Source organism: Halichoerus grypus, chromosome 2 (assembly GCF_964656455.1).
Source record: "Halichoerus grypus chromosome 2, mHalGry1.hap1.1, whole genome shotgun sequence".
Classification (NCBI taxonomy): Eukaryota; Metazoa; Chordata; class Mammalia; order Carnivora; family Phocidae; genus Halichoerus; species Halichoerus grypus.
Window position 1 is genome coordinate 41,491,494 of NC_135713.1, and position 25,957 is coordinate 41,517,450.

The 25,957-nt window shown below is 54.4% G+C and overlaps 1 protein-coding gene across 1 annotated transcript; it reads left to right on the top strand.

The window, feature by feature from the left end:
• The first annotated feature begins 5,552 nt into the window (after window positions 1–5,552).
• CDX1 (caudal type homeobox 1) lies at window positions 5,553–21,262 on the top strand. Its single transcript, XM_036113581.2, has 3 exons — window positions 5,553–5,997; window positions 20,362–20,507; window positions 21,059–21,262. Exons 1-3 carry the CDS (start codon window positions 5,553–5,555, stop codon window positions 21,260–21,262), a joined length of 795 nt encoding a protein of 264 aa, XP_035969474.1.
• Window positions 21,263–25,957: the final 4,695 nt, after the last annotated feature.

Here is a 25,957-nt window from a genome sequence, read left to right on the forward strand (position 1 = left end):
GAACAGCATATGCAAAAACTTGGAGGCCAAAAAGAGCTTGGTGTGTTTGAGCAGAAAGAAAAGAATGGTGAGGCGCAGAGAGGGGACATGAGGGGGAGGGGATCTAGGTTGGAGAGGAAGCCAGGGGCCAGGCCTCAGGGCCTTGTAGGCCTGAAGGTCAGGAAGGCCCGTGCCCAATCTTAAAACAGTGACTGATAAGATCAGGTCTCTGTGGTGCACTGCAGAGGATGGGCTAACAGAGGTGAGGCGGGAGACTAGTATGGAGGCTATCGTAGTCGACCTTGGACTGACTGCCCTCCCCACAGCACTATGTCCTTCCGAGAGGCTGCAGGAATGCACTGGACAGGGTGTTGGGACTTCTGGGCCCCAGTCTGTGCTAGACCACTGACTCATGCAATGACCTTCCTTTCCTTCCCTGGCTCAGCTGTATCTCCTCTGAACAATGGGTCAGACACAGTGCTCCTTTGGGTGAGGCCACTCTGCCCCTAGGCCTTTGTTCTAGCATCCCTTCTGCACCCTAAGTGGCTGTATACTGGGGGACTGCCTGCCCCACAGGGAGCGGGAGGAGAGCCAGCGAGTCTGTCCAGGGGTCCCGACTGACAGCAGCCGGAGAGCCTTCCAGCAGTACCCTGCAGTGCCAGCAGGTGACGCCCCAGCCTCTGGAGGACGAGAGGAAAGGTGCTGGAGGGGTCCAGCAGGAAAACACACCCCGCAGGAGCCCAGCACCCACCCGAGAGCCTCACATCTGCCCCCTGGAGGTGGGCAGGGCAGGAATTACCATCCCCGCTTGCACCTCAGAAACTGCTCAGCCCGGGAGAGTTCCTGGCCCCAGGTCACAGAGTGAGTCAAAGTCCTTGGGCTGCGGTCCGGGTAGGCTGAAAGTTAGCCCACCAGCTTCTCTTAAGCAAACCATTTCCAACAGAAAGCTCAGCCCAGAACCTTTCCTCTTCCAGGGCCATAAACCTGTTTAAAAACCAAGTTATCACCAAGATCTTTATGAGGCCATGTCTCTGCGCCCCACCCCAGGAGCCCGTGGCTGGGTATGTGAGAGCAGCCCAGAGGGAAGAGGGGCCGCCGGGGGAGCCAGAGCGAAGGAGGGGTCCAATAAACAGCCGCTCCCGGAGATAGGGGCTGTCAGAGGAAGAGGCTGTGACGTGGGCGGGGGCTTCTCCACACACAGTCACAGTACCCTGCTGGACCACTGTCGGAGGCAACCGGTCCCCAGTGGGCATACGGGGACACTGAGACCCAGGGGGGCAAGTGCTCAAGGTCACATGGCAAGTCCAAGGCTGAGGTGGGGCAGGACCTGCCATTCCAGATGCCCAGCCTGGGACTTTTGAACAAAGTTAGTGTCCTCGGGAGGGGAAAGCCGGGGTGTCCTATCAGGGCTGTCTCGGATCTCTGGTTGGCGGGGGGCATCCATCTGAAGGTGAGGATAAGGGGAGAGCTGAGGCTCTTTTGCATGAGCCAGAGGAGGAAGAGGAAGCAGATATTTATACAAGCAAACCCCAGGTTTAGTAGAGAGACATACACGGTGTGCTATCTTCCCAAGCTGGCTTGGCTGGAGAGGAAAGAAAAACTTCCAGATAGGCCACTCACCTGCTATGTGGCCGCAGGGGGGTGACTTCACTTCTCTGTGCTCCAGCTGCTTCATCTGCCAGATGGGGTTAACAGGACCCTACCTCACACTACGGGAAATAATACACGCAAATGACTTGGCACCACGCCTGGTACGTAGTGAATGCTCACTAGATAGTGGTACTATTGTCATTATTGTCGCTCAGGCACGAGGTGGAGGGCCAAACCCTGCATTCTCAGAGAGATGGGATGAAGGGGTACTGAGCTGGCAGTCAGAGGACCTGGGTCTATTTCCACTACAGCACTGTCCTGTTGTGGGAACTTGGCAAAAATCCCTTCTCTCTTTAGGCTTCTAGGCCTCAGTTGTCCTATCTGTAAAATGAGTAGTTTGGCTCTGCAAGGGTCTTCCGCGATCAGGATGCTTTGAAGTCTATTGTCGCTGCTCTCCTACCCTAGGTGGACCAGGGTTGGGTTTGGAGGCTTGGCAGGGCTGAGTTGAGGACCTCTTGGGCACTCCGGTTAGGCAGCGAGAAAGGCCGGTGGGGTCAGGAGACCAAGCTTCCGTGCCCAGCGCTGTGCCTCTGGGACCTTGCCTAGATACCTGGACCTCTCTGTGCTTCCTCATCCAGCAAACAGGGCCAGTTCGCCCCAGCCTTCCCAACAGCAGGGCTCAAGAAAGAGCAGGCCCAGGGCAGGGTGGAAAAAGAGGTTTGCCCCAGCATGTGTCTGTGGAGTAGGAGGCCCACCCCAACCTCTACCCTGGGGGAGGACAACACTAGGGTTTCAGGGAGTAGCTGCCATGGCTTCCCCAGGCCTCAGGGCTCCTGGGCTCTCCCTGATCAGGGAAATCGTCCCCACTTTGCCTGAAAGGCTCCCAGCTCCCAGCCACTACCCAATGTTGGACACCATCTTCTATCATTCCTGGACCCCTGCACAGCTTCCCCGCGGCGCTCCAGCTCTCCGCCTGTCCTCTGACTCATTCTCCACATGCCAACCACAGCCATCGTTCCACTCCTATCTCCACCCCCCAAAGCCCTTAAGGAAGTCTTCCCACACCTCTCATCAGGCCTGTCCCCCCCTGGCCTCAGTTGTCCCCCCTGGCCTTGCCCTGCCCTCATCAGACTCATCTCCTGCCTCCCATCACTGAGCTCCAGGTCCAGTTCTACGGACCATGTGTCCCCTTGGGCCTCAACACCTCTGTTCACACTGTCCCTCTGCCCGCAATGCCCTTCCCTGTTCCCAGGACCTTGACTCCTATGTCACTTCCTCTTGCAAGACTTCCATGTCACCTGCCTTTGGGTCAAATGTCCCAATTCTTGGGCCCCTTACCAAGATGTCATTTTACCTTTGTTTGTGATTATTTGATTCATGCATGCTTCTTCCCCACCCACCCCACCCCCCAGACTGTGAAAACCCCAAGGGCAGGGCCTCACCCACTACCAAACACAATGTCAACACAAAGGAGGAGTGTTATTACATGTGTGAAATGAATGAACACACGAACAAATGAATTCCTATACTTATTCCCAACCTCTGTGCTTTTAGAGGGCAACTAGAAAGCACCAACCTTCTCCCCCAAAACCCCCCCGGCCAGGAGAGGCACACTTTCTGCAGCATCCCTGATCAGAGCCCTCCAGCAGTCACTTGCATACCTCCTGTGATAATGAGCTCATTCTCTATCTTCTGACAGCCCATTTCGTGATGGATGGCCTTTTAGAGAGCACTTTATTACAGAGGGGTTGAAATCTATGTCTGTGCCTACAGCTTTCTCTCTCAGGTCCCAGGTCTTCCCTGCACCCCTCCCCAAACTCAGTCCTTCAAGCCCCACTCCAGATTTTCTCTTCCTTGTCAGAGCAATTCGTCAACTCAGAGAGAAAACCCAGTCCTCTTGGGCCTCTTCTCCCTTCTCTGTATACTTGCAATCTTACTGACCCCTTGAAAAGGTCGATCCTGTGCGGAGCCCTCACTCCAGATGACTTCTGAGCAAATTTCACCAACACGTCCCCTTCCTAACGTGGGAAAGGGAGCCTTTCCTGCAGAGGCAGCCCTGTGCACCTCCATGTCAGTAACAGCCCAGGGAGCGCCCCCCCCCGCCCCATTTCTTTTCTGGGCCTCAGTGCTTCCACTTGTACAATGGAAAGGGTTCCTCTGAGCAGGAAGGGAAAGCCCTGTCTTTACTGCCCCTTATTCTGTTAGAGTACCATACCATCAGAACCCCAAAAGTGCAAGATTCTGGCCAGGGCCAGATTCTTCCGGGTGGGGGCGCTGTACAGTCACACAGGGCCAGGGTTTAGAAGGGCCCCCTGCATGGTTGAATTCTCTCCTGTCACCATCTTGAAATTCTTAATAATATTTGAACAAGGGACCTCACCCTGTCATTTTGCACTGGACCCTGTAAATTGTATCCAGATCCTGACACATCTGTTTAGTCTTGAAATGTCCTACCCAAGGGAGGGACAGGTTGAATAGATAATACATGTCTCTGCACAATTAGGGTGTCCCCAGGAAATGTTGGAGGATCAAACATCATGGGGGGGCGTCTGTGCAGCTTGTGGGCACTGAACCCCCACTGGGGAAAGGAAACTCATTGCCCCAAGACTTCCTGACCCAGAGCCTTGTCCTTCATGAATTCTTCCCCAAATCTCTCAACCTTGCTACCCACTCCCAGCTCCTCACCTGTTTTAGGCACTCCCCGTTGGGTAGCTATGAAATGTTTACCAGTCTTTAATAGGACAAGGGGATGCAAGACGCATTTAAAATACCAGTGGGCCCCAGCTATAATAAATGAATCAGGGCTTTTAGATCCTGATTCACACAAACCAACTGTTAAAAAGACACGTTTGAATCAACTGGAGTATTTTGCATACGAACTGAGTGTTAGATAATACTCAAGAATTTGTGTTAATTTTGTTAGATGTGTTAATGGCATATTATGTAAGAAAGTGTCCATGTGTTTTAAAGATGCATGCTGAAGTATGTAGGGGTAAAATGACATGATGTTGGAGATTTGTTTTATCAGCAAAAAGGGAGGGGAGGGGATGCAATAACTTACAAAACCTTGCTAATGGTTGGAGCAGGGTGATGGGTATGAGCGGTTCACTACAAGCTCCACTTTTGTGTATGTTTGAAACTTCTCATTAAAATAAAGGGCGGGGGGGGGGCTAAAAGAATTCGTCAAGAGAATTGTGAAAAATTCCCTAGAAGGTCCTGCAAAGATGCCCCTACCCTACCTCTTTAAGAGCTTTCTCTGGAAAGTCAACTCAGGAAAACGCCCCAGTTGTATGCAGACTCGTGTATGTGCATATGTGCATTTTCCCGGGAAAAACATCCAAAGCTTTCATTGGAGGCTCAGAGGGGTCGTGACCCCTCCCCCCCCCAAAGATTAAGGACTCGCTACCTTACAGGGGGAACCCTGTTTGAAGTCAGGTTGCCCCCTCACCTCAAGCTGATCACTGCCGAGTGCAACACAGGGCCGACGTGGCTGTGTGACGCCGGCCTGGGGTCCCCCCGCCCGTCCCTCGGATCCCTTTTTTCCACCTGTAAAACGGGGTCACGGGCGGTCCACGCGGCCGGCCCGGGGAGGACGAAGTGTTCGTGCCGCTAGGCCGTCGGCCCCGCAGGAGACTCCCACACCTAGCGATGCCTCGGTCGCTGGCCCGGGACGCGCCCTCCGCGCCCCCACCCCCTTCCAGGCCCCGGCGCGTCCGCCTCCCGCTTGGGGCGGCAATTTGTCTCCTTTTGAACCCCCCGCCCCCGACGGGTTTCCCCCTTTGATTCGCGGCCCTGAGGCTCCCCCCCCGCTTTGAAATGCAAACCCGCCCGGGCTGGGGCCGCGGGCGCCCGGAGCTATAAAAGGCCTGGGTGGGGCGGGCGCGGCGGCCGGGCCCGCGAGTTCAGGTGAGCAGTCTGCTCGTCGGGGCGGCCCGCAGCGGCGGCTCCAGGGCCCAGCATGCGCGCGGGCCCCCGCGGCCACCATGTACGTGGGCTATGTGCTGGACAAGGATTCTCCGGTCTACCCCGGCCCCGCCAGGCCCGCGAGCCTCGGCCTGGGCCCGCAAGCCTACGGCCCCCCGCCTGCGCCCCCGGGGCCCCCGCAGTACCCCGACTTCACTGGCTACTCTCACGTGGAGCCTGCCCCCGCACCCTCTGCGGCCTGGAGCGCGCCCTTCTCTGCGCCCAAGGACGACTGGGCCGCCGCCTATGGCCCAGGCCCCGCGGCCCCTGCCGCCAGCCCAGCCCCGCTGGCATTCGGGCCCCCTCCGGACTTTAGCCCGGTGCCCGCGCCCCCTGGGCCTGGCCCAAGCCTCCTGGCGCAGCCCCTCGGCGGCCCGGGCGCACCGTGCTCGCCCGGAGCGCAAAGGCGGACGCCCTACGAGTGGATGCGGCGCAGCGTGGCGGCTGGAGGCGGCGGTGGCAGCGGTAAGGACCCCTCCCTCGCCCTGCGCCTCCGGACGGTTCCCCTGGGCACCGGCAGGTGCTAGGGCGAGGCCCAGCCGCCCCCTGTCTGACCCCTGCCCCGGCTCCCCCAGGGTTCCCCGCCTGGGCCTCCCTGACCACTCTGGTCCTGGAGTGCTGTTCTCTCAGCCTCCCCCTTCTGAATCCCAGACTGCCGGGCCTTGGTAAGCACAGCCCGTCTTTCCGTATAGACCCGGGAACGGAGACCCCGAGACGTGAAGAAACGCGCCCGTGGTCGCCGGGCCAGGCCGGAACTAGAACGCAGCTCCCCAGACTTATCCCAGGGCTCTTTAGCAACACTGGCCCGGGGCGTCATCCGGGGCTTCCACCCGTATCCCAGCCCCAGGAGGAAGCTGCAAACCGACCCCAGAAGGGGCGATGCACTGCTTGTGCACACAGGCGGGCCGCTTTCCTTTCCAGGCCTCAGCACCCGGATCGGTACGGTGAAGAGACTGGGGGCTCCTATCCTTTGGACTAAAAAAGAGCCCTCTGTGGTTACACTGGTGTGGGGGGTCCTACCTTACCATCCCAGGGCCCTCCCTGAACTCTTGACCCTGGGGGAGGGGCAGGCAGGAGCAGTTGGGAAGGTGGCTACTGTTTGGCTCCTGAGACTGTGAACCTCCTGCCCCCAGGCAGGCCTCTCTGATCCACCCTCTTCAAAGGCAGAGGAGGGGGCAAGACAAAGGGCCAGCTTTAATGAGGGGCGGCCTGACCTCCTTTATAGGTCCCCCCTTTGTCATGTAACAGACTGGGTCTTAGCTCGGTAGTGACTCCTGTTGGCCGGAAAGTGAACACGATACCCCATTGTCCCGACTGTGTCCGGCCTGTCCTGACAAAGGCCACCTGGCTTTAGGGGCGGGAAGTCGGCCTGCCCACCCTTTGATGTCCATCCCCTCCCCCACTTCCCCCAGCTGGGAGGGAGCCTGGGACTTCCCCCACCTCCTCTCTCTCTTCACCCCCATGTCCCCACACACACTCCTCAGTCCTGGGGCAGATGCTGGGGAGGTCTGGCTATAATCGTAGCACCTTCTTGGGAGTCCCAGGGACACGGAAGCTCCTATCTACCTCCAGAAGCCTCTCATTTGTGTGACCTTGGCTAAATAAGAATAGCTAACGCTTATGGACCACTTACTAATGGACCAGGCCCTGCTGTTAATTCTCACAACATTATCGTAGGTACTATTAGCATACCCATTTTTAATGTGAAAAATCTATGGCCTAGAGAGATTAAATCCTTGCACGAGGCCATAAGACCAGTAAATGGGGAGGGAGGTGTTGGGACTTGAACCCTGGCAGATTGACCATCAAGCCTGTGTTCTTATCCTCTCAACAGTAGCTTCTCTTAAATTAGTCATCTTTTCTGGGTCTCAGTTTTACCATCTGTGACATGATAGGGAAGGGTCTTGTACCTTTGTTTAAGTTATAAAAGGACCCTTTTGAAAAATCTGGTGGAAAATACAAATCTTCTCCCTAGAAAAAAAGTGTTGCCTAATTCTGCAGACAATTTGAGGGGTTCTGGAAGCTCCTGAAAGACTTCTCCGTTAACGCTGGTCGAGAACCCTGCCTGAGATTAAATGAGAGAAGGTGTCTGTGGCCAGACTCCCCGGTTTTGTGTCTGTTCGCTGGAAGGGAAGCCTGCTTTTCCTGCCCCTCTATTCCAGTTGTTGTGACTGCTATCAGGCAACTTTGGAGATGGGGGGGTCCCAGTTGGAGGAGGAGTTCCTCAGGAGCAAGGACCTGGAGAGAGTGTGCCAGTGGGGGTCAGAGGACTGGTGGGAGGCGTGGGGGAGCTTTCAGGCTGTGTGATGTCGGGCAAATCACTTTTTCTATCTGGGCACAGGAGCTGCGTGCGGACTCCGCTCAGCCTCTGGTCTCAAAAGTCATTTGGAAAGTGTTGTCCCCAGGCAGATGGGGGCCTAGCAGTAAGTCTGCCCAAAGGCAAAAACAACCTTTCCCCCTTTATTCCCACAAAGTAGAATGAGAGAGCCCAGGGAAGTATGCAGTTTCCCAAGGAAAGTGGCTGCCCCAGAAGCCAGGTTTGACCCATTCTGCTGAGGACGTAGGGTCGTCAGCTTTCTAGAAGCTAGAAGCTGCTGCCTGTCTGCCCAGGGGCATCTGACTCCGACTGGTGCTCCTGAGATGGGGCAGAATTGGCAGAATCAGGATGGAGTTACAGACCCTCCCTGAGAGAGAGGCCAGGCTGTGCCCCCCCTTTGGCCTCAGTTTCTCCTTCTGGGCAATGAAGATCCAGGGTCTCTAGGATGGTGCCTGTGTAATGCTGTTGTCTAGGATGGCAAAGGGAAGGTCAATACATGCCAACACCCAACCCGCGCCCCCTCCCCCACAGCAAATGTTGCTGGCCACCTGGTTCTTGTGGTACCAGGTCTTCTTACCAGCTGCTGTTCCCTCTTCCTGGAAACTCCTGTGCCCTAACTCTTTGCAGGCCTAGCTCCTTCTCACCCTTCAGGTCTTAGCTTAATGGTCATCTCCTCAGAGAGGTCCTCCATGATTTCCCAAGGAAGGCTCCCCCTATACACATCGATAACCTTCACCATGTTTCCTTCAGAGCACCACCACCCCTGATTTCAATTTACTCACTTATCTGTGTGTTTGTGTGTTGTCTATTTCCCCACCCACCAGAGGAACGCCCATGAGGTCCAGAGCCACATCCATTTGACCCATCACTACCTTCCAGGCACCATCATAGTGCATGACATTTAGTAGGGGCTCAATACATTTTGTTGAATGAATGAACAGGACAAGTGTGAGGAACAGTAAGACAACCAAGAGAAGAGGGAAGAGATGAGATCTTGGCTTTGACAGGTTTCTGCGGACCCAGCCCTAGGGATGGGACCCATGGCCGTTGAGCTGAGCAAGCTCATGCCAGGGGTGGAAGCCTGGTTGCTCCCATCTCCCTCCTGGGACGGTACTCCATCCTCAGCTGAGGAGTTGGCGTACCTGAGGCTGGGACTGGGACTGTTTTTTTGTTTTTTAAGATTTTATTTATTTATTTATTTATTTATTTATTTATTTATTTGACAGAGAGAGAGCACAAGCAGGGGGTGCGGCAGGCAAAGGGTGAGGGAGAAGCAGGCTCCCCATGGAGCAGGGTGCCAGATGCAGGACTTGATCCCAGGACCCTGGGATCATGACCTGAGCCGAAGGCAGACGCTTAACCGACTGAGCCACCCAGGCGCCCCTCCGACCCGGGTTTTATCCTAAGGAGGGACAGTGAGAACCGGAAAGATGAGAGAGACTGTTGGGCTTCTTTCCATCATCAAAATATTAACAGTTCTGAGTGGTTACTATCACTTGGCTGAGGCCAGGCTAGGAAAGGACTACAGGGGGTTCTATTTTGTGATCTTCCCTATTTGCATCTACAAATAGCAGCATTTTCATTAAGACGGTCAGACGTCATCTTGTCAAAGGCTCAGCATCCGTCCCTCATGAATAAACAGTACTTCCCAGGTCAGTGGACTGTGGGGAGGCTGAGGTCCCATACAACGAGGGAGATGTTTGCTGAGATGATGAGTCTGTTGCAGCAGGGTTCAGGTCTTGGTCCAGCCCCTTCAGCTTTCAGATGGAGAAACTGAGGCCCAGGGAAGGATGAACCCCCTCCCCCCTCATTCCAGACCCTATCCCTTGGCCCATTGCCACAGCCACCAGCCTGGCCTCTCACCTTCAGCCTCTCTCTGATGCCCCAGCTGTCATCACAACCATTACCAGATTTACCTTTTCAAGGCGCATCTCCTGCTCAAGAGCATTCCATGGCTCCCCACTGCTATGGAATTCCCATTGTGTTACATGCCATTTCATTGCTGTCAAATCCAGCCCCATGTCTGTGGCATTCAGAGCCCTCTTGAGAACTGGCTCCAACCACTATTGAAGCCACTCTCTCCCTAGTTTGTCTAGATACAACAGTGCTTACTGGGGATGGCTGAGGGCTGGGCTTGGGAGCCTCAGGCCTGGGACTGCATTTCTGTTAGAAGCTGCACAGCCTCGGGCAAGTTCACTTGGATCATTTCTCTGAGCCTCAGTTTCTTCCAGGGTAACGTTAAGGATAATAATAGGATTGCACCTTGAATTGACAGTGCCCATCAAGCCCAGTCCCTGTGCTTGGTACACAGTAGGGACGAAGTGCATCAGTGCCTATGACCGTCTCTGCCAGTCCTTAGCAGGTGCACGGAAACACATGTCTCACATTCCCTGCCTCTCCAGTCTGGGTCCCTCAACCTAAATTACCCTTCCTGTCCTGCTACATCTTCACCAACTCAAATGCTGTCCCTTTCCCAAGGCCACCTCCTCTAGAAAGCCCTCCTTGGTTCCCTCTCCTCCAAGCACTATGTATTAGGCCCTGGTTTTAACAACACTCACCACTATCTTGTTTATCGCTTCCATCTACCTCAAGGACTCGTTGTGGTCAGCCCCATCCTTCTCACCAGGACTTGCGCCAAGTAGGAGCTCATGATAAAGCTGGTAACTGTGGTATTGGTTGAGTCCTTACCGCATGCCAGGCGATGTGCCAAGAACTTCACATGGCTTTTCTCACTCAAGCTTCAAAACAACGCTAAGAGGTGTGAGGATCTATTATTAGCCTCATTTTACAAATAACGTCAATGAGGCTCAGAGAGGGTAAGGTGCCTGCCCAAGCTCACACAGCTAGGATGCGACAGCATGGGGTTCAGACCGAGACTCTACAGCCTAAGGAGCATCTGTCAGATAAAGCAACACACGCGGCAGCCCCAGACCCCTCCCCATGTGCGTCCCAGCCCAGGTGGGGAAAGGAGGCCGGTAGGTTGTGGGGGCGAGGGAAGAGCCGGGAGAAGCTGATGGGGGAAGGGGGCACAGCAGGGGCCAGGCTGTTTAAAACTGGTTCTCTAGGCAGAAGCTGCGTTTGACACCTCGTCTCTCAGATGTAGCTGGGAAGGGGAATGACCCAGTTAGAAGGTGGCAGAAGGCTTTTTTTGGTTGGGTGTTTTTTTTCCCCGCTTTGGCAGATATTGCGGCTGAGAGCTTAGGGAATCATTGTGAAGGTCCAAAACAGCTTTGTTAGCAGCAGGGTCTGGCTTGTCAGTAGGAAGTTATCTTAATGGGCCGGCCCTCTAGTTTCTGTCCTGGAGCTCCTGGGGTTGGGAAACAACGTTTGCATCTGGAGTCACCATGGGTTAACCTGTTGAACCCTCCCCACACCACGCTAACCCCCAAGCTTGTAGGGGTGCATAGATTCCTCTGCAGCAACACAGAGAGTGAGCGGATGCTAGTGAAAGCCAGGATTGACGCTCCAAGCTCAACACCTTCCAGTGACTTCCCATTGCTCTTAAAATCCAATTCAAACCCCTCACCCCGGGGCTCAGAGCTCTGCTGGTCTCTCCAGGCTGACCACGTGCCTCTCTTATTCATTCATTCAGGCAGGCTGAGGATTCTGGGCAGGACAAGGCAGACAGGGTCCTCTGCTGCTCTCGGCCGTAGGGCCTTTGCACATGCCATTCTCTCTTCCTGGAACATCCCTCTCATTGGTGACACAGAAACCTCCTCAGCCTTCAGGTTTCAACTTAGATGTTGCCTCCTCCGGGAGACCTCCCCCAAGCTAATTAGAGTAGGCCCCCCCAACCCCGCCCCTGCCACTTAATCTAGTTCTCAGCTCTAGGCTTACTTTCCTTCATACTAATCCCGGTTTGTAATTATTTTCTTAGTTTGTTTTTAATGTGCGCCCCCCCCCCAATGAAAGAGGGGAATGAACTATTTAACAAGTCCTGAGCACCGACCACAGTGATAAGGGTATGAACCTGATCTACTGAGTACTCAGCACATGCTCAGCATTTTCTCAAACGCAGGTATTTCCGACCCCAGAACTGCACAGCTCTGCATTAGATTAGTGGCTTTGACTAAGGCTCTGGGAGGATGCCCTTTGGAGGTTGAGCTGACCAGCTGATGAATTGGCTGTGGGAGCCGGAAGTGCCACCTAGGCTTTTGGCCTGAGTATCCGGAGGGTGGTGGCCATTTACTGAGATGAAGGCCCCACCAGGAAGCAGTAGGTTTGTGTTACGTGTTCCACAAGGATTCACCAAGTACTCACTGTGTGTCAGGCACCGTTGTGGGACTGGGTGAGCAAGATGGCATCACGAAGCAGACTAGGAGCAAGGCACTGAGGGGAGGAGATTTGCAAAGGTCACCCAGTGAGCTAGGAGAGGGCTGGAGTCCAAAGCCCCTCCCTGCACCCCACCCAGAATGTGAGACCTCGGGACCTGGGCCGAGGAAACTTGACTTCCAGACGGGAGGACGATGACCGGGTAGGGCAAGGCTGGAATGCGCCCTAGGAAACAGCTCAGAGGGGCCTCAAGCTGTTCAGGCCGGGGAGAGACTTGAAGGGACACAGTTGCTGTTTGCTAGTCTTAGAAGGGCTGTTCTGGGCCAAGGGTGCCCCTTATTTTTTTTTTTTTTTTGGTGCCCCTATGGAAAAATACAAGTGGGTGGTAGATGCGAGACCAGGCTGCTTTGCAGAGAGTACGAGCAGTCTGGTTAGGATGCTATGCAGCTGTGGGCATCTGGCCCAGGGCAGGAGTTTGGTCTAGCAGGGTTGTCCAGTAGAACTTTCTGTGATGGTGGAAATGCTCTATATCTGTTCTGTCCGGTATGTAGCATGTGTCTCTCGAGCACTTGAAAGATGGCTGGCATGACTCTAGAGCTGAATTCTCAATTCTATTCAGTTAATTTAAATTTAAGTAGCCACATGTGACTAGTAGCTGTCATATGGGAGGACGCAGGACTAGAGTTCCTAGAATGGTAATCTGTTCTCGATGGGCTCCTTATTCTCCACCGAGGAGCCTCTCTGGCCTCTTCTGTCTCTCTGGTCATCTTCATCTGCATCATTGACTAGCTTTTATTAATAATTACCTTGTCCAGTAGGTTCCCACACCTCATCTCTACAACTACAGTGTATCGAGGAGTTCATGTCCTCAGTTGAGAGGTGAATGCACTGGGACCCAAAGAGGTGCGGTGACTTGCCTGGGTTCACACCACTGGCCTGTGGCCAAGCTGGGGTAGGACAGACAGGTCTACCTGCCCCTGCAGTTTCTGTCCTCTTTGCTGCCTCCCACAGCCAAGCCAGACCATGGGCCCAAACGGAGAAGACAGGGCAGGGGACAAAGCCCAGGTGGCCCCGGAGGAAAGGGCGCAGTGGGAAGGAGAAGCTTGCCTAAGGCTGCAGGACCTCCAGCTCCACGCTAGCCCCACCCCTGCTCCAGGGCTTGAATGAGGAGCCGTGATGGAGCCGCCTGGGACTGGCAACTCAGCGGGAACAAGGACCCAGTCAGGGCCCAGTAGACAGCCTCCTGGTCCAGGAAGGGACCTCCATTCAGCATCTAACTTGCCAGGTCAGGGCCGCTCTGCAAAGCAGAGGTCCCACCCCCTGCCGGTGGGATGGAGAATCCAGCCCAAACTGAACATGGCCAGTCCAGCTGGCTGCCGGGCCAGATCTCCCCACTCCCCGGCCAGGGTGTTCCTTGCCCTGCGGCTCCCTATCAGGCGGCATTCCTCCCTCTCCCAAGGGACTCCTCCAACATCTGCTTCTGCAAATAGCTCAGCTCTCCCTGACATCTCCTTAGCTCTTTGCCCTTTACAAACTGCTTTTACGTCCGAAGCCTGAAGAAGTTCAGTCGCTTGTCAAGTCCTTCGGCTAAGGATTGGTCAGACCTGGGTCCAAGGCCTGAGAGGAGGGCTCAGAGCTGCACAGAACTTCAGAATCTCCAGGCCCACGGAGCTGCCCCTCTTCTGATGCACAGGAGAAACTGAGGCCCAGAAAGGAGAAGGGACTTCTTCAAGACCACACAGATGGCACAGAACTGGGACCAAGACCTAGTGACTTCAGCTAGCGGTTCAGAAACCCCAAGGGCTGTTAAAGAAGGCAGCAGAGCAGGATGCGGTGGATCGGGGCTGGGGTATTTTTAACAAGCTTACACGCATGCCTGTGTGCATACTGCGCGTATGTTTGTGTGTTGGGGGTCATCGTGATGCACAGTCAGGATGGGGCCAGACCACACAGAGAGGGGGCATGGAGGGTTGAGGCGGGATGGGTGTTCCAGGCCTGGGGGCCCAGAGCTGGCACGGGTCACCCCCCCAGGGCCACAGACCCAGCAGGAAGAGGGCAGAGGAAGTGCTGATGTAGAGGCCATGCGATTTTCTTGGAGCCACCTACCCCACCCTGGGGGGCAGAGGCTGAACCCTGTCCTCGCCTGGCCCAGGCTGGATGGGGCGGCCCCACCGCAGGCCACTGCCGTAGTTCCTGCCCCTTATCCTCCAGCTGGGCAGGCCTGGTATCTAGGCTCTCAGACAGGGAAATCAGAATTAGAATTCTTTCGGCAAAAATAACAAACACAACCAGAGAATCAACAAACACTGGGAGCTTCGTGTTTCCAAGTTGGAAGGGACCCTATAAATAAACAGTCTCATCCAACACATCAGCCATCGCCCAGATCCATTTCCCAGCCTTTCTGCCCCATGGCTGCCCCGCCATGTTGGAGATGAGTAAGACCTACCCATCCGTGTGCACCTACTAAGTGCCAGGAGCTGTGCTAGGTGTCTTCCATTTTTCTAAAGCGATCCCCTGTGCACCTGGTGGTTGGGAGTAATTACGGGAGACCTCACATTGTGTGATAGGTTCTAGTGCTGTTTCTGAGGCTGGACAGACCTGAGTTGAAATCCCACCTGCCAGATGTGTGGACCTCTCTAAGCCTCACTCTGCTCATCTGAAAATGGGGATAACAGTTGCACAGCTTCATAGGTTGTTGAGAGATATATGCAAGTACCTGCCACATGGACAGGTTGGCCGTTATTAGAATAATAGTGATCCCCATTTTATAGATACAGAGAATGAAGCTCAAAAAGATGAGGTGACCAGTCCTAGATCACCCAGCCAGTGAGAAGCTGTCCTGCCCAATCCCAAAGGTCTGTTTGCCCAAACAACCACATGTCAGGGTCCGCTGATAGCTATTCAAGTAGCAAATCCCCGAGTCTCATTTTAGCGCCACTGAATCTGAATTCCTGGTCTAGAATCTGTGCTTTTGAAAAGCTTCCCAGGACCTCCACTGTGCATGCTTTAGGAGATGGGGAATGGGCTATCTTCACAGCAGCCTACTGCATATGGATGGGCCATTACTCGCATCCCAAAGCCAGAGCAAAGAGAAAGCCTGTCCTTTGGGTGAGTTATCCAAGGGTCTTCCCTGCTGTGCTCACCACTGAAGAGCCGGAGGGGGCTCCCCTCCCACCCCCCTACCGCCTTGCACTGGCATCTGGCCCAGAGGGTTATTCATTAGGTGGCTGGGAGCGGCTGGCCCCCATCAGACACCTGTTGCGGGAGCCTGGACTTCCCTCTCAGCCCCAGCGTCCCAGGGGCCTGTAAATCATTCATCCTGGGGCCCTCTCCCTGCCTGCTGCTCTCACGCACCTCCTTGTCCCCTCCCTCCTAGGCTCCCGGGGTGGCACAGGTACTCACAGGAGGGGGAAGGGAGGGTGGCTTGGGGCAGTTGACAGTTCTGGCTCAGAGCTGAGACTAGAGCCCAGGGCTCCTGACTGTCATTAAAAATACAAATTCAGGGGCACCTGGGTGGCTCAGTCAGTTAAACGTTCAACTCTTGATTTCGGCTCAGGTCATGATCTCAGGGTCGTAAGATCGAGCCCCACTCCGGGTTCCGTGCTGGACATGGAGCCTATTCTCTCTCTGTCTTAAAAAAATAATAATCAGGGGTGTCTGGGTGGCTCAGTCGGTTAAACGTTCAACTCTTGATTTCGGCTCAGGTCATGATTTCAGGGTCGTAAGATCAAGCCCCACTCCGGGTTCCGTGCTGGGCATGGAGCCTATTCTCTCTCTGTCTTAAAAAAATAATAATCAGGGGTGCCTGGGTGGCTCAGTCAGTTAAGCGTCTGCCTTTGCCTAGGGTCATGATCCCGGGGTCCTGGGATCTAGCCCTGCATCGGGCTCCTTGCTCAGCAGAGAGCCTGCTTCTCCCTCTGCCTCTGCCTGAAGCTACCCCTGCTTGTGCTCTCTCTCTCTCTCTGTGTCAAATAAATAATTAAAATATTTTTAAAAAATAATGAAAAATACAAATTCACATTGCATATGGTAAAAAAAGAGAGAGAGAGAGAAAGAGAAAGGGAAGGAAGGGAGGGAGGGAGGGAGGGTTATCCCAAAGACTCTCACTTAGCTATGGCCCCATGACTTCCAGTTCCTTCTCCAGAGGTTTGTTAGTAATTTGTATTTTCTTTCAGAAAGAACTCTACGTACACACACATGTATGAGTGTGTGTGTGTGTCCCACTGTTATACAAAAACAGTAACATACAATTCACAATATTCTATGTCTTGCTTTTTTTTTGTAACTCAATATATCTTAGAAATTGCTGCATATTAGTACATGGGGAGCTTTATACTTTCTTTTTAATGACTGCATAATGTTGCTCTCAATGGATGTACCATCTCTTATTTAACAAGTATCCTACTTTTTTTTTTAAGATTTTATTTAATTTTTTTTTGAGAGAGAGAGAGAGCAAGTGTGAGAGAGCCCGAACTGGGGGAGGGGCAGAAGGAGAGGGAGAAGCAGACTCCCCACGGAGCAGAGAGCCTGATGCGGGGCTCCATCCAGGACCCTGGGATCATGACCCGAGCCGAAGGCAGACACTTAACCGACTGAGCCACCCAGGCGCCCCTAACAAGTACCCTACTTGTAGACGTACGTTGCTTCTAGTCTTGTGTCTTTTGAAACAGCTATGGCTTTGGGCATTTTTCTGTGAGATCAATTCCAGGAAGTGGGATTAATGGGTCAGAGGGTACATGCATATTAAATGAGGCTAGATGTTACCAAGTTGGGCTCCAAGGAGGATGTTGCAGTTATTTCTCCCTGGACAGCATATGGGATTTCTTGGTTTCTGCACCACAGTGTGATACCAAATGTTTTGTTCTTTGGCAGAGCTTTTTCTTAGCAATAAAATGGTGCGATTTGAGAGCTCCACCAGTGGCCAGTGGTTCCTGAGCCCCCCAGCCCATCTCCTGGGCCCAGAGAGAAGGTGACAGGCCTTGTGGGCTGGGTCTTCCCTGGCAGCTTCGCTAGAACAGAGAAAAATAATTATGCAGCTAGAGCCCTGTCCCCTGTCTAATTCCCCGCTCCTCAAATCTGGGAGGAGTCAGGCTACGGTTTGGATCACCTGAGCCCAGGGTTGATAACACTACCAGGCAGGATGGCCCTTAGCAAGGATGGGCACCTTCCTGAGCCCCCATTTCCCCCATCTATGGAAATGGGTGTGCTGGCTCCCTACTTGCTCATCAGAAAAGATGGGAGTGAGTGCTGGGTGCCTGAGGAAAAGGCATAATAAGCTTCATAAGCGCTGCTTGTAATCTCTCAGGCTGTTTGGGTGGGAAAGGAGACTTGTCCCGCCACTTCAGGCTGTGAGTTTTCTGGGCATTTTCAAGGGCCCACCCAGCCTGCGGACCATCTAGCCCCAGCCCAGAGCTCTCTGGGGCCCGCCCTTACCATGATCCGGCCCCGCCCTTCCCAGAAGTACAAGTAGACAGGTGGTCTACTGTTTGAGCTTCTGTTGCCAAGGCTTAGGAGGCTTCTTGGGGGGCTCTATGGACCCCAAGCCTGATGGGGTGAGGAGTTGTGCCAAGAGTAGGGAGTGGGAACTCTCCACCAGGTGACATGGCTTTGGGCAAGTCCACGCTTGCCCAGGGCTTCAGTGACCCTGACTGTGTGGGGGAGGTCGGACTGGAAGGTTTTACAAGGCCTCTCTTACTTGGACCTCCAGCATCTGTATTACCTGCCCGAACCTCAGTCTCTTCATCTATAAAATGGGAGGAGACTAAATTGAACCCTTCCGGCTTTAGCCCAGTGAAGATTCAGAGCTCTCCTGGGCTCCGGGGGTGGCGCATTAGGCAGAACTGTTTTTGAGTCGGCGTTGAATTTTCTAGGCCAAGGAAGGGCCCATCTGGAGCCAAGGCCTCAGCAGCCACTCCCTTGTCCCTTTCCTGGGCCAGGCCTGGCCGAGGGCCGAGGCTGTCCCATGCTCCATCGGGTGGTGGGCTGAGGTCAGTGGCTATGGAAGCGTCCAGTGCAGTTCTGCTGCTCTGGCAGGAAACCCAAGGAAAAAAGCCCAGAAACATCTGTTGTCTCCCATTTTCTGCAAAACCATTTGGCTCTTGGGGAGCCCAGTGGCTGTCCTGCCAAGCTGCGTGGGCTTGGTAGTGGGGCGGGAGCTGGAAGAGGGGTGGGTGGTTAGCACAGGGGTGTCAAGGGACAGGCAAAGCCAGAGCCGTGACCCTGGGAGGTAAAGGCCAGTCTGTGTGGGGGCAACTGGGTGAGGTGGAACAGGGTCCACGGTTATTCCGAGACTCGCCATGGCCTGGTGGACATGGGTAGGTCTGAAAGTGCTTGCGTGTGCTTCCTATTTATAGCCGAGTACTCAGCTTCTTGCGAAGGAAACTGGTGTTTAGTCAGGCCCCCGCACCAGCCCAGGCCAAGCACGACTCTTAATATTCTCTCCAGACAGACCTCTGATCCCAGCCCCAAAGAGAGTCCTGACTTTAACCCCAGTCAGTCCTCAAATCCCGCTCCCGGCCCCAGGCCGAGCCCCGTAGAGAAGCCAAGCCACAGCCTTCTCTCTCCTGGGTTATTGCAAGCCTATCTGTGCTTCCCCTTTCTTGCCAGTCTGTCCTCCAGGCAGCAGCTAGAAGCAGATTAAAACCAGTATCAGTCCTCGTGTCTCCTGGGCTCAGAAGCCTGCCATGGCTCCCATCACAGACAGAGTAAAACCCAGAGTCCTTTCTGTGGCTGGTAAGGCCCTGGACAACCTGCACCTCTGTCCTTGCTCACTGCACTCTGGCTACATCAGCCTCCTCACTGTTCCCCACACATCAGATGTCAGGCATGCTCCCACCACAGGACCTTTGCACTTGCTGTTCCCTGCACCCTGAGCCCTCTTCCCCAGATATCTGCATGACCCTTTCCTTCACCTCCTTTAGATCTTTGCTTAAATTCCCCTTCTTGGTAAGACCTTCATGGACTACTCTATTTAAAATCGCATACTTTCTCCTCCCCAAATTCCCAGTCCTCTCTTCCTGTCTTCTTCTTCTTAAGAATACTTATCAATTAACATATCAAGTACTTAGCATTAACATATCAAATTATTTTGATCTCTGATTATTTTGATTAGGTTCCACTAGAACCTGATTTCACTGAGAGTAGGGACTTTTTTAAGTTTTGCTCGTTGGTGTACCCCAGTGTTTGGCCCATGGCAGCTCAGTAAATATTTGTCGCCTGAGCCTGCATCACTGCTCTGTGCCCAGGGAAGAGGCGGTGGTGTGGATGGCTCTGGGCAGACTGCTGCAACCCCAGCTTGGGGCTTGGTGTCCAGGGCTAGGGTCTTCAGAGGTACCTGACAGGTCCTCGGGGCCTCGGGGCCGCGAGCAGTGTTTTTTGTTGGGCCAGCAGCCGCCAGGCATTTGACGGGAAGTGAAGAGAACCCACCCCAGGACGGAGCAGCAAGCTTCCGCCTCTGCCTGTGGTGGCTCATCCCCACTCTCCTGCGCTGGAGAGAGGAGCCGCTGACTTGTCACTGCTCTTAGTCTGCCCTGGGCTGCCAGGTGTCCCTCTCTGTCTCTGGTGTGACCACCCGTGGTCTCAGGATCCTGAATCAGAACCACCTGGAGAGCTTGTTAAAAATGCAGATTTTAAGGGGGCCTGGCTGGCTCAGTCAGTGGAGCATGCGACTCTTGATCTCAGGATCATGAGTTCTAGACCCATGTTGGGTGTAGAGATTACTTAAAAAATAAATAAATAAAATCTAAAAAAAATAAAATAAGATGCCGAGTCTAGCCCTGAGGCTTTCCGGTTCACAGGGTCAGGGATGCCCTGGAAACTGTGTTTTTCACGTGCTCCCCAAGTGTCTGTTGCACAGCCGCATCTGGAAACTGCTGGGTGAAAATTGGTGGAGTTGGCGGATCAGAGGAGGGCTCTGGGTCAGGGGAGCTGGGCTGAAACCCCAACTCCGCCAGCAGCTTGCTGTGGAGCCCTGAGCAAATTGCTTCTCCTCTCTGAGCCTTGTGCCTCCCCAAATGGGCATGAGAGCAGTGCTTGCCTCTCAGGTTGGGGGGTCTCCAAGTCTGACCCCAGGGGAATGATGGTTCTCCCCCAGGACTGAGTGTGCGTCCCTCCCAACCTCAGGGTCCTCCTTTCGGGGGGCCCTGGATTGCTTCCTCCATGGGGCCCTGCTTCAGCTTTTGCAGGTCCCCCCCCCCCCCCCCGCCCCACTCACTTCCCTTCCTGGGCCCTCTGCTTCTCAGGGAAGACCCGGACCAAGGACAAGTACCGCGTGGTCTACACCGACCACCAGCGCCTGGAGCTGGAAAAGGAGTTCCACTATAGCCGTTACATCACCATCCGGCGGAAGTCAGAGCTCGCTGCCAATCTGGGGCTCACCGAGCGGCAGGTGTGTGGGTCCCCCCACCTTCCCCACAGGAGCAGTACTGGCAGTCTGGCCTCCAGGGTGTCAGGCAGATTATAGACTCGGTCAGGGAGGAGAACAGAGAGGTTGGGTTTCCTGACCATGGTCACACAGCACTCAGCAGAAACGGAGCTGGTGCCAAATCCTCCCACCTGCAACAAAACCCAGTATCCCTGACGCCCAGTAGGGCGGAAGGGGGATCTGATTCGCTATAGGCTACAGCAGCTAGGATGATTGCTGTTTAAATCCTAAGGAGGGAGCAGTTACAGGGAGCACAGGGAGGTCTTCCTGGAGGAGGGGGGTCTTACAAAATGGGGACTGAGAAGGTTACAGAGATACTGTCCTTAGGGTCGGGGAGCAGGTCCTAGAGGGGGAGGATGTGTTCAGCGGCCATGAATAGTCTGGGTGGTGGTGCAGGAGGGAGGCCACAAACCCCCCATGGGGAAATAAGAGCCCAGCCGTCCTTCCTCTCTTCCTCGTGCTCTGCCATTCGGTCTCCCCACCAGCTAGCCCATCTCTGCTCTCCCATACCACAGGTGAAGATCTGGTTCCAGAACCGGCGGGCCAAGGAGCGCAAAGTGAACAAGAAGAAGCAGCAGCAGCCCCCACCACCCCCACCACCAGCCCACGAAGTCACCCCCACCGCAGCTGGGCCGCCCCTGGGGGGCCTGTGTCCCAGCTCTGCCAGCCTCTTGGGAGCCTCCTCCCCAATGCCGGTTAAGGAGGAGTATCTGCCGTAGCCCCCTGCCCGGCCTTGTGGGCTGGGTGCCTGGGGACTCAGGTGCTGGGCGTGTGGCTCCCGTTAAGGCCTAGGAGGCCTGGTCCGAGTCCCAGCCCTGCCACTGACCTTGGGTAACCTTGGACAAGTTGCCCACCAGCCCTGCATCCCCTTGACCCATCTACGCCTGGAGCCTGTGGGGTAAGGACCTTTCCAGCTCCTGTGTTCTAGGCCTCAGGGGGGCGGTCTCGATCCCTAGAGGGCTAGGTGAGGGGCTGTGATAAGTTCCCACGCCCCACCTCCTCCTCCATGGATGGGTTCAAGGGTGGGAGGCTGCTGGAGGGATTGGACTGACTCAGGAGAAAGGAGCTAGAGCCGAGAGAAGACGGAACGCTTGCAGCCCATGACCCGAGGGGAAGGGATGAGGTCAGCTCCCACCTGCCTCTTCCTACAGCCTCACCTCCAGCTGTCCCCGCCACAAATTACCCTGACCCCTCTCTAGGCCGGATGCAAAGCACAAAGCCCACAAGACTGGGACAGAGCAAGAGGCTCTGATGACCGTCCCCTCTGGGTGGCAGAGCCGTATGCCCCCACTAGCATTCTCAGTGGGCCCTCCAGATGGGGACAGGCAGAGGGGGCTGAGGGGGGTCCACCTGCCTAGTTTCTACACCCCTAGGCTATCCCTTAGGGCCCAGGCCCCAGGGAGTCCCCGGGGAACTTTCTCCGGACCAAGCAGAACTCACAGCTGGACAAGTGTTGCACATAGAGTGGAATCTCTTGGATGCAGCTTCAAGAATAAATTTTTTTTCTCTTTTCAAAAAAAAAAAAGTATAAAAATCATTATACCCAGCATTAAAGGAAAGTGCTAAAGAAGTATATACCATCCACACCCTTCCCTAACAATTGCATAGTCCCCTCCAGTCTCTGTAGGTCTCTAACAAGGTCACCTTTAAAATGTGTTTGAAAGATCAAAACAGGACATTGTTAGAGTAAGTCTATGAGACTGCGTAAAACTGTAAATCCATTTTGTAAGCAGATTCATCAGACTCAATATATCGGTTTTTTGAATTTTTCAAGCACTTTCATCTCACATTTTTTACTCAACAGCTGATATTCACTGGGCACCCCCGTGTGCCAGCCATGGCCAAGCCCAGGGAATGCACAGTCCTTGGCCCACAAAAGTTCCCAGTCGGAGCTCTGCTCTGGGCATCAAAGGAACAGAGCATCCGGGGAGCCCAGAGTGGGCTCCCAGCTTATGGCAGAAAGTCTGGAAGGCTTCCTGGAGGAGGTGATGTTTGGATTGAGGCCTAAAGATCTAGTAGGTGCTGTCAGGCCAACAAAGGGGGAATGGTAAAAAAGAACATGAACAATAGGAACTTGAAGTATGATGTTTTAAAACTCCTGAGAAAAGCTACTGTTCTCAGCTCCCTTCCAGAGGTGGGCAGGAGTCTGCCCCCTGGGGCCTTTGCTCTCTCGAAGGCTCTGGTGCCAGCTGCCCGCCCCTCTGTTTACTGTTCTGGGATGTGGCCCAGCCATAAAAAAGTGTGTGTAGCCTGCCTGTCTGCCCTTTGCTCCCGGGACACATGACAACAAAGCACAAGGTGGCTCCAGCCCCACACTAGCCCTTGAAGAGCAGTAGGCACTTCCCTCTCTCCTCCTGCTGGTGGCCTGGGAGGCCCCGCAGCTTCCCCGCAGATGGTGGGCATCTACGGCATGGGAGAAAGGTGGTGCCAGGGAAAGGACTATGGTTCCAAGAGCAGAGGAAGAGGGTTGGTGGGAGGGTGGTTGGCAGAGTGGATATGGTTTTCTGATCTTCACAAATACTTGCTGTGTGACCCCGGCTGAACTGCTTCCCCTCTCTGGGCCTCATTTCCCCATCTGTAAAACTGAGGAGTTCATTTACCAAAAAGAAATGTGACTCAGGTCCAGTAAGTTTGGGAAGTCCTGCAGACGCAACCCTTCTGGGGGAGTCCTGGTGGTACATTAACACATCAAAGGCTCTGACAAGTCCCACAGCAAAGAAACCCCTTGAATTTTCTTAAATCCAGCATTCTCCATGCTTTGCCACCCAGGAGCCCCCTACTAGCACCTGCCAGCACCCCAGTGAACATCACACACTCCGGAGTATGGGGATGCTGTGGGCTGGGGGGACTCAATGTTCGGCCCCAGGCTCCAGCGTCAGACAGCCTGGCCTCCAGTTTAGTGCCTCCCAGCTCCGAGACTTCAGGCAAGTCACTTAGCTTCTTTGAGCCTCGGCCTCCTCATTTGTCAAATGGAAATAAAATCCTTGAACCTATCTCAGAATTGTGTTTAGCACAGGGTAGGTGCTGTGTTTTGGCCACCTGCTCACAGGGCTGTTGTATCCCTACAGGTCTGCCTAATGTTCTAACTACCCTTATCCCCCCCTCCCTCCGCCCCCCAGTGCTGAGGGCAGATGGCGGCCTGGGAGGTCTGAGGCAGGACAAGCCTGTCCCCAGCCACAGGACAACCTCTTGTCTAGCAGGAGGTCAGCGGCCAGGCCTGGCAGGCTGGGTCAGCTGCAGCTGCTGCTGACATGGGAGGTCAGGGAGCTGGGTGGGGCCCACAAGGTGGGTTGGTGATCGCCTGTCATTTGGTGTCTGAGCTCCAGGAAAGAGGAAACTCTGATCTCAAATGACTTCCAAGCATTGTCACGGGCTGCCTGGTGAGTAGTGAGCTCCCTATCACTCAGAGAGTTCCACCGGAGCCCGGAGTGTTATGGCTCAGGAAAGGGACCCCTCATGTCCCATCAGACCCAGCAGCCGACCCAGTGCTAAGAGGTATTCCAGGCTTCCTGTCAGGAATAGCCGCTACTGCTTCTATTTTGCGTATAGCAATTTTATGCCACCCTCCCCCAGGTGGCGGGCCCTGAGCAGGTGCTGGAGACCGGGGGTCCAGACAAATGTCAGATATGGCTTGGCCTGGTCCTCAAAGGCCCATGGCCTGGTCATGGCCTCTAGCAAATCAGAAGCATGCACATCAGCACTATGTTTTGCATGCAACTTCCCCTGTAGACCCCTAATGCCGCGCCAAGAGCCTCAGTCTGTGGAGGAGCCAATCCCATCGACTGCCAAGGGGTCGGTGTGGGCAGAGCAGAGAGGGCCGTGGCTCAGCTGGAGGGGAGGACTCAGCCCAGCATGAGGAGTAAGGGAGGTCTCCTGCCGCCCAGGGTTCATGTGTGTGCATGCATGTGTAACGGGTTATGATGGGGGGCAGGAGGACTGCGGAGCTCCAAGGAAACCAGCCCGGCTCCGGGTGGATGGGGTGCCCAGCCAATGGGATGCAGAGCCGGCCTCGGACAGGGCAGCTTTGGAGGGCAATCCGTCCCAGTGCGGCTGCTCCGGAGCCACTTTCTCTGAATCATACCAGATGGACTAGCAGTCTGATTCCTCATTTTTCACAGTCGCCACTCGCTGGTGTAGCAAAACACATGCTCTGCAGCGATAAAGTCTGAACGTTTTAGCAAATTAAAAATGTTTATTTATATGCATTTAAAAATATCTCCCTATATAATAAAAGGAAGTACATTTTCATCTAACACTTTCCTTAAATCAGCAACACATCTCCATTCTGGTTTGATGTGAGACCAGGAAAAATAGAGAGAGAGAGGTGGGAAGGGGGAAGGGAGATAGATGATTTACTGGTTAGGATTCCTAAGTAGTTATTCTGCCCAGTACTACCCAAACTTGCTCTGGGATAAGCGAGAGGGGACGGTGTCAAACGTGCTTGGTGGCTGAACTCGTGGCCAGTTGTATGATCATAAGACTGGGGCTTCAGTGGGCAGGTGGGCTTATGTGGACAATATCTTCTAGAAGATGCTGGGGTTTTGTTTATTTGTTTGAGGAAGACCAGACTTTTCTAACAAGGGTTGCAGTGATAGGGCAGAGGATGGCAGAAAGGTGTGATCTGGAGGGCAGAGCCTGAGTGGGGTCAGACTCCTAGATGCCAGGACAACCCCACCTCTGCTTCACGCGGTAATTGTACAAGTCCTGCCTTTTCTTCTCCTCCTTCTCCTTCCTTCTCCTCCTTCTCCTCCTTCTCCTCCTCCTCCTCCTTCTTCTTCTTCTTTTCTTTTTTTTTAGTTCTGCCTTTTTGGGCCTCAGTTTCCCCATCTGAAAAGTATGAGCCTGGACCCATTTGCACTCACAGCCCCAGTGACTGCCACTGATGTTCAGTGGTCACCCATGATATGTTTGCTTGAGGAAGGCTAAAGTAAAGATCCAGTCCTGGGACTCCGGGGTGGCTCAGTCAGTTAAGCATCTGCCTCCGGCTCAGGTCATGATCCTAGGGTCCTGGGATCGAGTCCCGTGTTGGGCTTTGTGCTCAGTGGAGAGCTTACTTCTCCCTCTCCCTCTGCCTGCGCTCTCCCTGCTCGTTCTCTCTCTCTCTGACAAATAAATAAATAAAATCTTAAAAAAAAAAAAGATCCAGTCCTATTCCCTCCCACGACCACAAGGCTGGCTCCCCCCAGGGCTGAATCTGGGGGAAGCAGGTGCAACTGGGAAGGTGCCATAAAGAGGCCAGTCTTCCAGGACTCTTGAGCCAATGCCTCACCTCTATTCCCTCTTCCTGTGGTTCTCTGGACCTTCCATAGGGTCTAATGAAACCCACTGTCTAATGACGGGGTTGTTCAGCAAAGCTGCACCCTGTCCGGTGAGAGAAGTGGTGACAGGCCCTGGGGGAGGGGCGGGGGGGGTGG